Genomic DNA, 16,210 nt, shown 5'->3' with positions numbered 1-16,210 from the left:
GCCTCCCGGTGCACCTCCCGGGTGCTCCGTATTCCCGGGACCCCGCGTTCCCGCGCTGCGCGGGGCGTCTTGCCCAGGTGGATGCGCGCGTTGCGTGGAGACGAGCGGCGGGCACACCCTAACATTTGGCCCCGCCTCGCGCGCCGCGGATTGGCTCCCCGCAGGCCGGCCGGGCCGGGATTGGCTTGCGCGGCGCGGCGGCCGGGCCCGTTTCACGGTGGGTAGCACCGCAGCGTGGATGCTGCTGCTGCGTCCCGCCGCGGCCCCCGGGAGCTTGGAGCCCGAGCGGCCGGGCGGGGCCGGGCGGGGGAACCGCCGGCAGCCGCTCCACCGCCCACCCCGGGCCCTTGGCCAAGGGCAGCCCGGGGTCGCGGCCGCAGCCCGGGGCCGCGGGCGGCGGACAAAGGGCCATGCGGGGTCGGGGGACGCGGCGCGGAGCGCGCAGGAGTGGGGGGCCGCAGCGACGCCGCTGAGCGCGGCCCCGGGCGGGGCGGGGTCGGCCGCGATGCCGTGGTTCCCGGTGAAGAAGATCCGCAAACAGATCAAGCTGCTGCTTCTGCTGGTGCTGCTTACCTGCGCCGCGTGGCTCACGTACGTGCACCTGAGCCTGGTGCGCCAGGGCCGCGCGCTGCGCCAGCGGCTGGGCTACGGGCGAGGTACGGGAGGGGGCGCGCGCCCGGGGCGGGGGGCGGTGAGGGTCCCAAGCGGCCCCGGGCCCGGGCCCTCCCCTTGCGCTCAGGTCTCGGCTCGGCCCAGAGCTGCCTGGAGACCCGGGCCGCCCTTCCCAGCTCGGCAGTATCCGGGCAGGGGGCTCGGTTCGGCTCTACCCGGCCGGAGCGCCGGATGACGTCAACCATGACGTGCGCGACCCTCTTGAGCGTCCCCAAACCCGGGCTGACTCGGGGGTCTGGCCTGGGGCGGATAGCGCCAGGGTAACAGTGGTCTTGGAGAGCCCTCCGATACCAGGCCCTGCCAGCTGGAATTTCGCGGGACCAAGTCCGGCTGCGCCTCCGACTCTTCCTGCTTAGCAGAGCCTCCGTTTCCCCGTCTGCTGGGGAAGAGGCTGGTGGGGGGAGCTGACACTCGCAGTCGGAAAGCTTCCTGGAGGAGGAGCCCTAGGTAAACCTGTGATCAGAGACTGAGATGCTTGTGTGTTGGGAGTGAGTCATGGGGATAGGGGTGCAGCCTGGGGAGACCCGAACTGCCTGGAGTGGACGCTTCCAGACTCAGGCTCACGCTCCAGTGGGAACAGACAATGAACCCACAAATAAGGTCCTGGTGAGTGATGTCGGGGGAGAGTCAGGGGAGGAGTCCTGCCACTTTAGCTAGGGGATCTTGGAAGGGCTCTTGGAAGTGGTGACCATTGACACATATTTTGGGGAGGAGGAGCAGAGTGCCTAGAACAGGGCTGGGGACAGGGAGGTTGGTGATGAGAGAGAGAAGGAAGCACTTCAGGGCAGGGAAGGTCCCAGCCAAGCTGCCCCTGACCTTCTTAAGAAAGTGGGGTGTCTTAAGGGTGGGTGATGAGAATCTTGCTTCCTGAGGACTGAGAACAATGATTTTGATCCATAAAGTCCTGGCCACTCCCACCAAAGGGTCCAAAGCTCCCTGTTCAGTCACAAACCCAGGCCAGGGGTCAGAGGCTGGTCCCAACCTACCCCTCCCCAGAGTGCACGCATCTTGCAGCTACCACATCCTCTAGGGGCCTCCAGTTACCATCACATAAGGCAGGACCCCAGAGTGTGACCCAGTGACACAGAACATAACCAGCCTCCTACCTAGCTGCCTTGTGGTTTTCTGAGCAACCACAGTCCTCCCCAACCTGACTTCCCAAGCAGCCAGGGAGCCTAACTCAGCAGCTAGGAGGGGGCGGAGGTGTGGGAACCCCATTTCTGAGGCCTCCTCTTCTCTCAGCTGGACCAGTGGGGAAGCCGTCCTGCTGTTCCTGAGTGGGCAGGAGCTGTTCAAGGTTACAGACCATCAAACCCTCGTGCAGCTCCAGCCAGAAGCAGCCCAGCCAGCAGGTCTCGCCTCCTGCCTGGCGACCTGGCTCCACCAGTGCAGGGCTCGGGGAAGCTAAGCAGCCGAACGTGTCTGACGCCTTCCTGACCGTCCTGTCAGCACTGTCTTCACTCCCAGCAGAAAGACTACCTGCCCCTTGTCCAGCAGCCTGTGCGGGTGGGCGGGCCGGCAGGAGGCCATCTGGATCTCACTGCGCTTGGGCTCGGCCCTGCAGGACCATGGTGGCAGCCTGGGTGTGGCTCCCCAACAGAAGTTTTCCAGCAGTCATAGAGTTACCTTGGCGGGCAGCGAGCATCAGGGCCAGGCTGTGGGGGGGTTTTCCAGGAGCCTCTTAGGGGCTCAACTCCCAGCCAGACAAAGGACAGTGACTAGGGAGAACCAAGCGGACAGGCACCACTGGGGTCTCACAGGCAGGAGACTATGGGTAGTCCCTGTCCCCCCGAGAAGGGGCCAGGCCAGCCATGTCAGTATGAGACTCGCTTCTGGGATCTGGATCGAAGAGCAGGCATAGATGTTGAAGCCAGACTTGGCCCTGGAGCAGAGGGGTTCCTGGACTGGGGGCCTCTGGATGGGACAGTGAAGCCTCACCTTCAGTGGCTAAGATCCCAGGGTATGGGACCCCCAGGTCCACAGCTTGAGGAGGAGGTCTGGGACATTGAGGGCATTGAGGTATGCAGGTGGTCTGCCCAGGCTTGGGGGGCTGGGGTGTGCCATGTTCTAGAGAAGTCCACAGAAGGGATCCCGGGGACAGTGTCCCCGCAGGGCCACCTTGGCCCCGGGGCCTCTGACAGCCAGACCAGCATGCCAGGGCTCCTTTGGTCGGGGACCGTGGCCTCAAGGGCAGCAGGTAGCACCTGCGCCGTGGGCCGGGGCTGGTGTAGCCTCAGGACCGCAGCGCTGGCTTGCCTGACAACAAGCTCCAGTACTAGCACTCGGCTCTCGGTTCTGCGAGGGAGGCAGACACACGCCTGCACGTGCGAGATACGCCGAGCGCACAGAGCAGTCCTGGGGCCTTCCTGGAGCAGAGTCACCGATGAGGACACCCGATGATCGGTGTGCACGTGCATGCGTGTACGCTAGGATGTGCACACACATACCCGCTCCCTCACACCAGTGGGGGCTGGGAAGAGTCAGGTGGAGGACTCAGGCAGGGCCATCCCCGCAGAGGCAGGAGGTGGGAGAACAGCCCGGTAGAAGGCACTTCGCTGGGGGCAGGAGGGGCTTTCAGGCAACATGAGGGAGCCGACATGGGGATGGGAGGCTTCAAAGGGGACACCACTGGCCATCCTGCCCCCACTGACGCTAGCGGCAAGGGCTGTGGCCTTGAAGAGTCTGGGTCCCACCCACAGCCACTCTGCCACCCACAGACGGCGAGAAGCTGAGCGGTGTGACCGACGGCCGGGGCGTTCACGCTGTGCTGGCCACACAGAGGGCAGAGGACTCCAGCGAGAGCCGCGAGGAGGAGCCAGTGGTGAGCAGGGCTGTGGGGAACAACAACACAGCCGCGAGTACGAGATCCAAGGCCACCATGTGCCAGTGGCCGTGGGCAGGGGACGCGGCCACTCACATGCCCGGGCCTGGGGGGACGCAGGTGCTGCACACGGGGTGACCAGGGGTCTTCTGGGTGTGCGTGTGGCTGGGGTGTGATGGACTCGGGGCTTTGTGGCTGGGTGTGGAGGGCCGTGTGATGGGAACCGGCGTGTGTGGCTGGCTGTGTCACCCATTGCGTCTGGACCTCTGTGTGTGTGTGTGACTTCTTCCTGCCCTCACACTTCTCAGGTGTGACCTTGGTGCCCTTTCTCTCCTGCAGTCTGAAGGTCGGGACCCAGGCGTGCTGTTTCCTGGCGGGGCTGGAAGACCCCTGGTGCTCAACCTCACCCGTCAAGTGCCGGTGTGGCGGGAGGAGGTGAGGTCTGCGGGCGCTCGGGCAGGGAGGGCGGGGGCCGCTGGGCAGCTGGTAAGCCCCGCTCCCCCGCAGTACAAGGGGCAGGTGAATCTGCACGTGTTTGAGGACTGGTGCGGGGGCGCCGTGGGCCAGCTCCGGAGGAACCTGCACTTCCCTCTCTTCCCTCACGTGAGTGCTGCGGGGCAGCAGTCCCAGGTTCGGGGGGGCGGTGGGCAGGCACCTTGACGTCAGCAGCCGCTGTCCCCCCAGACTCGCACCACCGTGAAGAAGCTGGCTGTGTCCCCCAAGTGGAAGAACTACGGCCTCCGCCTCTTCGGCTTCATCCACCCAGCGAGAGATGGTGCGGGGGTGGGGGCGTGGGGGGGAGTGTCGCGAGCGCCCCGCCCGCCCCTGAGCCCTGTCTTACGGCCTAGGCGACGTCCAGTTCTCTGTGGCTTCGGATGACAACTCTGAGTTCTGGCTGAGCCCAAATGAGAGCCCAGCGGGTGCCCAGCTGGTGGCCTTTGTGGGCAAGGTATCCCCACCCGCCCTTCCGTCCACACCCCTTCTGTCTTTACGGGCCTCCTGTGGCCTCGGTCACCTGTCCCCTTCAACTTCTCAGGAAGGGGCATTGGGTGGGGCTGGTGCCCCAAGGAGACGGTGAGCCCCCTGCCCTTTTCTGTCACCCTCCAGACGGGCTCAGAGTGGACAGCACCTGGAGAGTTCACCAAGTTCAGCTCCCAGGTGTCTAAGCCCAGACGGTGAGTGACTGGGAGCAGGTGCGTGTCTGTGTGTGAGGGCGGGGTGATGCGTACACGAGTGAAACTGCTGCTGCTGGCCCTGGGGCTCTCCGTTTCTCGGGGGCTCCTGGGGTGCAGCAGGCCAGCCCCTGACTCCTCCTGTCCCCAGGCTCATGGCCTCTCGGAGGTACTACTTTGAGCTGCTGCACAAGCAGGATGACCGCGGCTCGGACCACGTGGAAGTGGGTGTGAGTGCAGCTGCCCCCCCCGGGGGGCTTCTGGAGACCCCGCTGCCCTGCCCTGCCCTCCTTCCAGCCGCTCCCCACAGAACAGCAGCGTGGACGCTGCCCCCCACCCCCCCAGGACTTCCCATCTGGCTGACAAAGCAGCTGCTCAGGGACGGGACTTGTACTCCGCTGTGCCTGCTCAGCGGCTGCACAGAGAAAGTGGCCCCTGAGCAGATTCTTGAGAGACGTTCACAAGGAGACCCATGGGTTAGGGGGAGAATTGGGGTGCAAGGATGAATTCCTGGTCTCAAGAACAGTCTTCTGGAACTCCAAGCAGGCTGGTGGCCAGATCAGGCAGGGCTTCCTCCTGAGAATGAGGCAATGGGATTTGCATGTCAGGGAAGACCCTCTAGCCACTGCCTGTTGGGAAGTATTTTCCCGTCGGTCCCTGAACCCGCAGGTCCTGTCGGGGCGGGGGGAGATGCCCAGTGATTGAGCCCGAGTTTAGCTGGATGTGGGGTGGTGACCAGGGAGGGCTGGGATGTTGCAGGCGTCTGGTTTATGTGTGGAGGGCATCACCCCAACTCAGCTTGGCAGAGGGTCTAGACTGGAGGTGCAGATTTCAGGTCATCTTGTGGAAGCTGAGGGGGCGACTAAGGGCCCAGGATGAGCTGGGAAGGGAGGAGGGCCTGGGACAGCCCCCAGGAACCCAGCATGAGAGGGGTGCGGAGAGAGTCTTCAAGGGAGACTGAGAACCACAGAAGCAGGAGAAGTGGGGATGGGGAGGCCCACCAGGGAGCTGGGAGCCATTGGGGCTCGCCCTTGAAAGGCCAGCTCTGATCTCCAGAAGGGCAGTGGCCGTGGAATCACGAGCAGAAGTCATAACCAGAAGGTCAAGAAGCGCCCAGGATGTCAGGAAAGGCCTGAAGGGAGCAGAGGAGGTTCTCACCTTCTTCCAGGGATCCCAACCTTCTGGGCCTCTGCAGCTTCCCTGCCGTGCCTTCTTAGGGCTCCTCCCCTGTCCACCCGCCCAGCTTTCTGCATCCTTAAAGGTGTTGCCCTGCTAGCTCCCCATCCCCATGCCAGGAAGATCCACTCCTCCCTGACCCAGGGTGTCCCCCCACACCCCCTTCCTTTGGCCCTGACCACCCTCTCCAACCCCCAGTGGCGAGCATTCCTGCCGGGTCTGAAGTTCGAGGTCATCGGCTCTGCTCACATCTCCCTCTACACAGGTCCGGAGCCAGTGCCTCTGGGGAAGGGGGCGGCACCTACAGGTGGTCTCTGGGGTGGCTGGATGTGGGTGAGGAGGGCTCTGTGAACTCCTTGGGGACCTCACACATCCTCTGCCCCTAGACGAGTCAGCCCTGAAGATGGACCACGTGGCTCACGTGCCCCAGTCTCCTGCCAGTCACGTGGCGGGGCAGCCACGGCAGGAGGAACCCAGAGCTGACATGCTGCGGCCGGATCCCCGAGACGCCTTCTTTCTCAGTGAGGGGGGTTCACGCACAGGGTGGAGAGGGTGTCGAGGCGAGGGTCCGGGCCACAGTGTGACCTCCCTTTCACAGCGCCTCGGGTGGAGCCCTCGGATCTGGAGAGTGTGCTGGAGCCCTGCACCTACGCCCCGACCTACGTGGTCAAGGACTTTCCCATCGCAAGATACCAGGGACTGCAATTTGTAAGTGCCCCTCGCCAAGGTCTTCCCCGAGACCCAGGCCTCCCTCTCACCAGGGTCCCCAAAGCCGCCTCCAGACCCTCTGGAAGACGGCCCACCCTGAGGCCTCTACCCACCCCAGGTGTACCTGTCCTTCGTTTATCCCAATGACCACACGCGCCTGACTCACATGGAGACGGACAACAAGTGCTTCTACCGGGAGTCGCCGCTGTATCTGGAAAGGTGGGCGGTGGGCGGTGGGCGGGCGATTCCCGGGAAGAATGGGCGGGCCTCGGCCGAGCGGGTGTCTGATGCCCCGCTGGCCCGCCCCAGGTTTGGGTTCTACAAATACATGAAGATGGACCGGGAGGAGGGCGGGGAGGACAGAGAGGAGGTGCAGCGCAGAGCCTTCCTCTTCCTCAACCCGGACGGTGAGTGCCCACAGCGACCCCACCCCCAGCTGGGTGGCCCTGCAGCGGCTCACGCGCGCTTCCCACAGACTTCCTGGATGACGAGGACGACGGAGAGCTGCTCGACGCCGGCCTGGGGCCCACCGAGGCCCCCCAAAGGCAGGGCAGCCGCCAGCTCCCGGCCCCCGCAGCCCCCTCCGAGGCCCCGGCCACCCCTGCCGCGCCGACACCCCGACGCTCCCGGGCGCTGAGCTGGGCGGCCCGCCAGCTCCCCCTCTTCTTGGGCCGCGCCCCGCCCCCGCGGCCCGCAGCCCGGCCCTCCAAGGTGTACGTGACACGCGTGCGGCCCGGCCTGCGGGCGCCCCCCGGGGCCCCGCCACTCGGCGCACGCGGCCCACCCCGGCCGCCCTTGCCTGGCGTCTTCCTGCGCCCCCGACCCCTACCCAGGGTGCCGCTGCGGGCGCCCCCACGCCCACCCCGGGCTCGAGGCCACAGGACGAGCAGCCCCCCGGCCACAGAGCTGAGAGCCCTGGCCCCGGCGCCGGCCACCCAGGAGGGCCGGGAGGGCCGGGCGCGCGCCCCGGGACTCGCGGCCCCCACGGCGGACTCCAACTCTTCCTCTGAAGCGCAGCCCGTGACCTCCTTCCTGAGCTTGTCCCAGGTGTCCAGGCCACAGCTGCCTGAGGAGGGCGAGGAGGACGAGGAGGAGGAAGGGGACGATGACGAGGAAGGGGCGCCCGGTGACGAGAACGCGTCGGAGGACAGCGAGGAGGCGGCAGGCCTGGTTCGCGGCCGCTGGCGCGAGGACGCCATCGACTGGCAGCGCACGTTCAGCGTCGGCAACGTGGACTTCGAGCTGCTGCGCTCCGACTGGAACGATCTGCGCTGCAATGTGTCCGGGAACCTGCAGCTGCCCGAGGCCGAGGCAGTGGACGTGGTGGCTCAGTACATGGAGAGGCTCAACATGCGCCACAGCGGGTACGGGGCAGGGGTTCCGTGGGAAGGGCGGAGCTTGGCCTCGATGGGACCCTCAGCTCTTCCCCAAGGTCTAACAAGGCACTGCTCTGGGAGTGGTACACACCCGCACGCACACACAACCGTCAGAAAGGGTCTTCTCTCCCTGCTGGGGCCCCCGTCCTGTGTTAGGCGCCTTCCCCTTACCACCCAGGGCTGGTTCCTCTGTCCTGCACCTCCAAACCCCCCGCCTGCCACCTTGGACCTGGACTTGGACCTGAGGATGGATCTGAGCCACCCAGGTCTCTCCTCAAAATAGACACACACACACACACACACACACACACACACACACACACACACGATCAAGCTAAGAAGCCCAGGATCCCTCCCCCCGCCAGCACCATGCTGACTGGGGTCTTCGTCCTCAGAGGTGAGCTCAGGGTTCCTGCTCCATTGAGCCCTCTGATCGGGTCTCCCAGGCCCCAGCAATTGAATGCTGTCTCCACCTTAAGCAGGTGTGGGGCTGGAGAATGGGAACCCCAGTTTGCCCTGAGGGGTTCTTAGAACTATGCTGAGCCCTTAAGGAGGGGCAGGACCTGCAGACAGAAAGGATAGGCAAAGGCTGGCCAGGAGGCTGGTGGGCAGAGGGCAGGCCTCATGGGCATTGAAGGCCGGGTTCAGGACTCATTCTTGCCTCTGATACAAAGTTTAGAGCAGGACACGTGTTTGGCCCATCTGGATCATAGATGAAGCCTTGGAGAGGAGGGGGTAGAAGGCAGAGCCTGTGACCTACAGGCTTGGTCCAGGGCAGCGATGGGACAGCCTGAACCCTTGGCAGAGGCAGGGGCAGATTGACTCTAGGTGGCTGAAAAAGCCAGCATGCCCTTGGCTCCGAGCCTCCTGAGAGCAGCTCATCATCCTAGGGTATGAGGGCCTCTGTCCAACAGAAAGGTCATGGCTGCAGCCCCATCCTCCAAGCAGGACAAGGGTGTGAGTGGCCCCAGGAGCGAAAACACTGACCCAGAGCCTTTGGGGCAGAAAGGCCCTGACACTTGGGGAGACCGTGGTGGGGAGGGGCATGGGGCGAGGGGAAGAATCTAGACCCCTGGAGGTCATACTGTAGGCTCCCAGGTGAGTGATACTGGCTGTACAGGGGAATCATGTGGCAGAAAGAAGAGCAGCCTAGCCAAGGGCAGGGCCCTGTCTTCCCGGGAGGAGGAGAAACCACTTTTTGTGGGCGGAGTGGAGGTGAGGTGCTCAGGGCCGGGGTGAAGGGGAAGGGCCAGAGGCTTCTTCCCAGGAGAACAGGGTAACCCTGGGCTTGTGCCAGGGAGGCCAAAAGGAGGTTTCTCACAGGAGGTATCTAGGACCCTGGAGACTGCGGGTGGGGAGGATAGGGCCCAGCATCCAGGCGGGGGGCACCCGGGACAGAGCCCTCCCCCCAGAAGAGGAAGCTTGCTTGGCTGCAGGACAAGATACTGAGACAAGTCAGAGACATTAAGGCTATGAGTCCCGTTCTGGGGGCAGCGGGTGCCCCTGAAGGTTTCTGAGCGTGTGGCTGTAGACAGCAGTGGCGGTGGTAAGGACAGAGGACCGGCCTTGGCGTGGAGACGCCTCCTTCGCGGGGCGTCGGGGGAGGAGGAGGCCTGAAATGTGGGTCTGCCTTCTGAGACAGCACGCCCCTCAGGCCTTGGCCTTGAGGGGGGATGGGATGGGTGGCGACTGGGACACCTGGCCACTGGGGGGGAGGGGTGCATGGCTGCCACCCCCCGTCCCCAGTCACTTGAGTGGCCGCCTTTCTGCGGCGGCGATGGGGAGCTGGGGGGGGGGGGCCTCCACTCTGCGGCTCACCAGGCTCCGCCCCCAGGCGATACGCTCTTCTGCGCATCGTGAACGTGGAGAAGCGCCGGGACTCCGCACGAGGAAGCCGCTTCCTCCTGGAACTGGAGCTCCAGGAACGCGGCGGGCGCCGCCTGCGCTTGTCTGAGTACGTCTTCCTGCGCCTGCCCGGGGCCCGTGCCGGCGACACTGAGGAAGACCAAGAGAGTCCCGAGCCCGCCGCAGCCTCCGCGCGCCCCGACGGCCGCCCAGAGCTGTGCCGGCCACTGCGCCTGGCCTGGCGCCAAGACGTGATGGTGCACTTCGTCGTGCCCGGTGCGTCGGGTGTGGCGGGCAGCGCCACCTAGGGCTGTGGGGCGCGGGGGCCGCCGGGCTGGGTGCAGGTGGGCTCAGTGTCCCCATCCTCCTCCAGTGAAAAACCAGGCGCGCTGGGTGATGCAGTTCCTGGCAGACATGGCCGCCCTGCACGCGCGCACAGGCGACTCCCGCTTCAGTGTCGTCCTGGTGGACTTTGAGAGCGAGGACATGGACGTGGAGCAGGCCCTCCGCGCTGCGCGGCTGCCCAGGTAGCTGCGCCCCCGCTCCCTTCGGGGAGGGTGGGCCGAATCTCTCCTTCTCCCCAATAGAGGTGGGTTTTCCTGCCCCCACCCCGCTCCCAGAGGCCACAGTGTGTGATCCCACCCACTCGTCCCTTCTCCCAGATACCAATACCTGAGGCGAGCCGGGAACTTTGAGCGCTCTGCGGGGCTGCAAGCTGGAGTGGACGCAGTAGAGGTGCGTGGTCAGGGTAGGGCTGACCGGAAAAGCCCGCTGGGCTGGGGCGGGCGCGCCCTTCTGGAGCGGAGGGCGAGGCTCAGCCCTCCCCGCTGCCCCCAGGATGCCAGCAGCATCGTTTTCCTCTGCGACCTGCACATCCACTTCCCCCCCAGCATCCTGGACGGTATTCGCAAGCACTGCGTGGAGGGCAAGCTGGCCTTCGCGCCAGTGGTCATGCGGCTGAGCTGTGGGAGCTCACCAGGGGACCCGCACGGTAATGCCCTGGATGCCCCTGGGAGGGCGCAGGGTCCCACCAATGCCAGGATGCCTTTGTGCCCGTGGTCGTGCGCCTGGGCTGTGGGAGCTCACCAGGGGACCCGCACAGTAATGCCCTGGATGCCCCCGAGGAGGGCCCAGGGTCCCACCAATGCCAGGGTAAAATCTAGGCTCCCCAGGGGCCTCCCAACCCGCAAGGTAGGCCTGGGGCCCCATCAGGGTTCCCTGTAATGCCCAGAACTCCTTGTGGCATCTAGGAACCCCACAGTGCCCAGGACCCCAAGTTCCTCCCCCCCCACCCAGTAACCCCAGGGTCATGCTTGGCCTCTAGGAACCTCCTTCAGCACCCAAATCAGGCCCAGGGTCCAAGGTATGACCAACATTTTGGAGTGACCCCGAGAGCCCATCAGCCTTTCAGGACCTGGTGTCTGAAGGGCACCCCCTCCCCACCAGGTTACTGGGAGGTGAATGGCTTTGGCCTGTTTGGGATCTACAAGTCTGACTTTGACCGTATTGGAGGCATGAACACTGAGGAATTCCGGGACCAGTGGGGAGGCGAGGACTGGGAGCTCCTGGACAGGTGACCCCCCCCCCCCGCCCCCAACACACAGAGACAGACAGGTCCACGTCCTGCCCTCTGGGTGGGGAGGAGCCCGGGGTCCTCACTGCTGACAAGACTCTGCTGTCTTCCTCCTCCTACTCCCAGGATCTATAGGCCTAGAGAGATTCTAGATGCCCCCCTTCAACTCTCCTAAACCCCTTCCCAGCTCCAGGGTCCTGCAGACTCAAGGAAGCCCTCAGATCCTATAGGATCTGGTGGTGGCCCTGGGGTCCCCCTGGCCCCAGCAAGGTCCTGCAGTAGTGAAGGGCCCCACATCCAGCTCTTAGACCTGGTTATGACCTTTTCCATTCCATCCCACCCCACTGTTCTGTAGGCTCAAGGGCCACCCGGACATACATGTCCTCCCCCTCCAGGGTCCAGAATGAGGGTAGCCCCATTTACCCCCATTCCCGTGTTGATCACCCCCAAAGACCCTCCAGGCTGCAGGGCAGCCCTGACCACCCCTCACTACCCGCAGGGTCCTGCAGGCAGGGCTGGAGGTGGAGCGACTCCGCGTACGGAACTTCTACCACCACTTCCACTCCAAGCGGGGGATGTGGGGCGCGCGCAGCCGCAAGGCCGCCCGAAAGGAGGCCCCCCAAAAAGAGGCCCCTTGAGGACCAGTGACCCCTCCCAGCCTCACCCGCCGGCCTGTGCTGGCAGCTGGAGGCCGGGCCCAGAGCCTGGACCCGGGGACCCGGCGGGCTCATCCCGGGGCACAGCCACCATGGTGCCTGCCCGCTCGGGCCCCCAGGCCACTGCGCCCCCGGCCCCTCCCAGAGAGGCGGCCTCTGTAGCGGGCGGGGCCCAGGCTCGGCCCCCACGCCCCGTGCGATGATTTCTGTGAAATTTTGCAGTAGCGATGACATTGTTTTCAGGATTTCCAAGAGTTCTGTCTGTTCCATTTTTTATTCAGAATGAAATGAAATATTTTTTTTAGTTCTGACTCACTCTCTGTGCCTGGTTATCTTGGGGGGCAGAGGGGCCTGGGCGCTATGCCTGCTCCTGACACCCCTTCCTGCCCTGAGCGTGGGACACTGTGCTGATCCCACCTGCCTCCACCCTCGCGGCTTCCTGCCTCTCCAACATCTTCCTTTTGAGCTTCGGGCCCTGAGGAGAAGGGGCTTTGGACCTCCTCCCACCACCCTGTGTATGGAGCCAGCGGTCATGGGCGAGGCACAGGGCCTTTCCACCCACGAACAAATAACATCCGACCATGTTCTCAGTCTCGCTTGTAGTGAAAACAACGTTGGATGTGAGTCCTGCCTCATCCTCCTCAAAGACACGGGAGCACTCAGCACCTGGGACTGGGGCGGGGGGTTGGGCAGGGGTGTCCTATGACCGGGTTGGGGGATATAGTTAGGATTCAGTTGCCATGAATGGAGACCCCAGTGCAAACTGCTTTAAGTATAATGAGAGGTTTGCTTGTTTGACTGTTTTCATGTAACCCTCGTTCAGGGTCGGGAGCCCCTGGGGAGTCAGGCTGGACGATGCTGTCAACAGGCAGCTCTTCCCTGGGCTGCCTGGCACTGGGTGCACCTGCCCATATGAGTTCCTTGTGGCTGCTGAAACAGATTGCCAAGAACAAAATGGAATTTCCTGTCTTACAGCTCTGGACATCAGAAGTCCTAAAATCGAGGTTTCCAGCCTGCATTCTCTCTGGAGGCTTTAGGAATGAATCTGTTCCCTTCCTCTCCCAGTTGCTAGAGGGTACCAGGATTTCTTGGTGCATGGGCTCTTCCTCCATCCTCAAAGCCATCCGCTTACCATCTTCATATCACTCTCATCTCTGCTGCCATCGCCATGTCTCCTCTGACTCTGACCCTCCCGCTTATAAGGACCCTTATGATGACATTGGACCCACGCAGATACCCCAGGACAATTGCTGCATCTCAAAGAACGTCCTTCATGGATGGAAACACTCGATGCCGTCACAATGTCAGTTTCCCCACTTGATTCAGTGCAATCCAAATCCAAATCCCACCGACTGGGACTTCCCTGGTGGTCCAGTGGTTAAGAATCCAGCATGCAAAGTCTCTCTTGCCATGGAGGTGACAGCCAGAGGTTCTGGGGATTAGGGCATGGACATCTTTGGGGCTGTTACTCTGTGTATGTCCTTATTCCGTGGGAAGGCAGCATGTCTGCCCAGAATTCGAAACAATTCTCTCAAGATTTACCTCATCATGGGGAGGATTTCAATGAAAGAGGGATCAGGCCCTGGGAAGACCCCAGGGATGCCCACAGCACTCAGCTCTGTGGCTGCTGACCAGGGCAGCCAATGGGTGTGTGTGAACATTAAATCACTTGTGACTTGAATTTCACCGCAGGTCCTCCTGGTTCATAGAGGGCGAATGCCCACAAGGTGGAGGACACAGCAGACCTGCCTCCTCAAGCTACCAGATGCCCCAGCTCATACAGTCCACTCCTCCCTAATTGTCTAGTTCAGAAGGAATTGTCCCCAGTTACAGATATTTGTAACAAGAAAAAACCAGCAGTGAAATTAGGATTGTCATCCAGCCGCTCAGTCGCGTCTGACTGTGACCCCACGGATGGCAGCGCGCCAGCCTTCCCTGACCTGCAAAATCTCCCCGAGTTTGCGCAAACTCATGCCCATTGAATCAATGATGCCATCCAACCATCTCATCCTCTGTTGCCCCCTTCTCCTCTTGCCCTCAATCTTTCCCAGCATCAGGGTCTTTTCCAATGAGTCGGCTCTTCACATCAGCTGGCCAAAGTATTGGGGCTTCAGCTTTAGCATCAGTCCTTCCAATGAATATTCAGGACTGATTTTCTTTAGGATTGTCTGGCTGGATCTCCTTGCAGTCCAAGGGACTCTCAAGAGCCTTCTCCAACACCACAGTTTGAAAGCATCAATTCTTCAGCGCTCAGCTTTCTTTATGGTCCAACTCTCACATCCATACATGACCACTGGAAAAACCATACCTTTGACTAGACAGACATTTGTTAGCAAAGTAATGTCTCTGCTTTTTATTATGCTGTCTACATTGGTCATAGCTTTTCTTCCAGTGGGCAAGCATCTTTTAATTTCATGGCTGCAGTTACCGTCTGCAGTGATTTTGGAACCCCGTCGCTTCAGTCGTGTCCGACTGTGTGACCCCATAGACGGCAGCCCACCAAGCTCCACCATCCCTGGGATTCTCCAGGCAAGAACACTGGAGTGGGTTGCCATTTCCTTCTCCACTGCATGAAAGTGAAAAGTGAAAGTGAAGTCGCTCAGTTGTGTCCGACTCTTAGCGACCCCATGGGCTGCAGCCTACCAGGCTCCTCCGTCCATGGGATTTTCCAAGCAAGAGTACTGGAGTGGGGAGCCCCAGACCCCCCAAAATAAAGTCTGTCACTGTTCCCATTGTTTCCCCATCTATTTCCCATGAAGTGATGGGACTGGATGCCATGATCTTAGTTTTCTGAACGTTGAGTTTTAAGCCAACTTTTTCACTCTCCTCTTTCACTTTCATTAAGAGTCTCTTTAGTTCCTCTTCGTTTTCTGTCATAAACATGGTGTCATCTGCATATCTGAGGTTATTGATATTTCTCCTGGGAAACTTGATTCCCCGCTTGCGCTTCATCCAGCCCAGCGTTTCCAATGATGTGCTCTGCATATAAGTTAAGTAAGCAGGGTGACGATATGCAGCCATGACGCACTCTGCATAGAAGTCGCATAAGCAGGGGGACAGCATGCGGCCGTGATGCCCTCCTTTAATCATGAACCAGTCCTCTGTTGCATGCTTGTTTCTAACTGTTGCTTCTTGATCTGCACACAGGTTTTGCAGGAGGCAGCTAAGGTAGTTTGGTATTCCCATCTTTTTCAGAATTTTCCGGTTTGTTGTGATCCACACAAAGGCTTTAGCATAGTCAATGAAGCAGAAGTAGATGTTTTTTCTGGAACTCTTGCTTTTTCTATTATCCAGCGGATGTTGGCAATTTGATCTCTGGTTCCTCTGGTTTTTCTAAATCCAGCTTGTACGTCTGAAAATTCTCAGTTCATACACTGTTGAAGCCTAGCTTGAAGGATTTTGAGCATTATTTTGCTAGCATGTGAAATGAGTGCAATTGTGTGGTAGTTTGAACATTCTTTGGCATTCTTTGCCCTTTTTGGGGACTGGAATGAAAACCAACCTTTTCCAGTCCTGTGGCCACTGCTGAGTTTTCCAAATCTGCTGGCATATTGAGTGCAACAGCAACATCTTTTAGGATTTGAAATAGCTCTGCTGGAATTCCACCATCTCCACTAGCTTTGTTCATAGTGATGCTTCCTAAGGCCCACTTGACTTCACACTCCAGGATGTCTGGCTCTAGGTGAGTGGTCACACCATCATGATTATTTGGGTACTGAAGATCTTTTTTGTATAGTTCTTCTGTGGATTCTTGCCACCTCTTCTTAATATCTTCTGCTTCTGTTAGAATGTTTCTGTCCTTTATTGTGCCCATCTTTTTTGTGTGTGTGCCCATCTTTATATGAAATGTTCCCTTGGTATCTCTAATTTTCTTGAATAGATCTCTAGTCTTTCCCATTCAATTGTTTTCCTATATTTCTTTCCATTGTTCACTTAGGAAGGCTTTCTTATCTCTCCTTGCTATTCTTTGGAACTCTGCATTCTGATGGGTGTATCTTTGCTTTTCTCCTTTGACTTTCACTTCTCTTCTTTTCTCAACTATTTGTAAGGCCTCCTCAATCACTTTGCCAAAGGGGGAGAGGGAATGTAACAGCCAGGGGAAGCATGTACATCAGAAAAATAATTACCTCTGGAAGCAGAAAAAAAAACATTTCAGACACTCATCTAATCTAGAACACATACATCCCATGATTTACTAGCCCATTCCAACA

General features: G+C 60.8%; 1 protein-coding gene across 6 annotated transcripts; it reads left to right on the top strand.

Moving 5' to 3' along the window:
- Positions 1–268: 268 nt before the first annotated feature.
- B4GALNT4 (beta-1,4-N-acetyl-galactosaminyltransferase 4) lies at positions 269–12,303 on the top strand. 6 transcript variants are annotated; one of them, XR_006551482.1, is made up of 20 exons: positions 273–656; positions 3,390–3,493; positions 3,833–3,928; positions 4,001–4,096; positions 4,178–4,268; positions 4,342–4,442; positions 4,601–4,668; positions 4,817–4,895; positions 6,040–6,106; positions 6,228–6,362; positions 6,440–6,549; positions 6,668–6,768; positions 6,859–6,956; positions 7,025–7,913; positions 9,760–10,046; positions 10,144–10,297; positions 10,433–10,505; positions 10,661–10,761; positions 11,217–11,343; positions 11,843–11,978. XR_006551482.1 is itself a non-coding variant. In XM_025287135.2 (20 exons), the coding sequence occupies exons 1-20, from the start codon at positions 506–508 to the stop codon at positions 11,979–11,981; spliced, it is 3,120 nt and encodes a 1,039-aa protein (XP_025142920.2). In that variant the 5' UTR covers positions 278–505; the 3' UTR covers positions 11,982–12,303. The 6 variants fall into 6 exon arrangements, 5 of the variants coding, with proteins under 5 accessions (XP_044799864.1, XP_044799863.1, XP_025142920.2 ...); XM_025287135.2 differs by having other exon boundaries at positions 278–656; positions 10,608–10,761; positions 11,843–12,303; XM_044943930.1 differs by lacking the exon at positions 273–656 and adding an exon at positions 1,130–3,075 and having other exon boundaries at positions 10,608–10,761; positions 11,843–12,303.
- The last annotated feature ends 3,907 nt before the right edge of the window (positions 12,304–16,210 follow it).

The sequence above is a fragment of the Bubalus bubalis genome, chromosome 5, assembly GCF_019923935.1.
Source record: "Bubalus bubalis isolate 160015118507 breed Murrah chromosome 5, NDDB_SH_1, whole genome shotgun sequence".
NCBI classification, from domain to species: Eukaryota; Metazoa; Chordata; class Mammalia; order Artiodactyla; family Bovidae; genus Bubalus; species Bubalus bubalis.
Note: the sequence above shows the minus strand (reverse complement) of the source record. Positions and strands in the feature narration are given on the sequence as shown.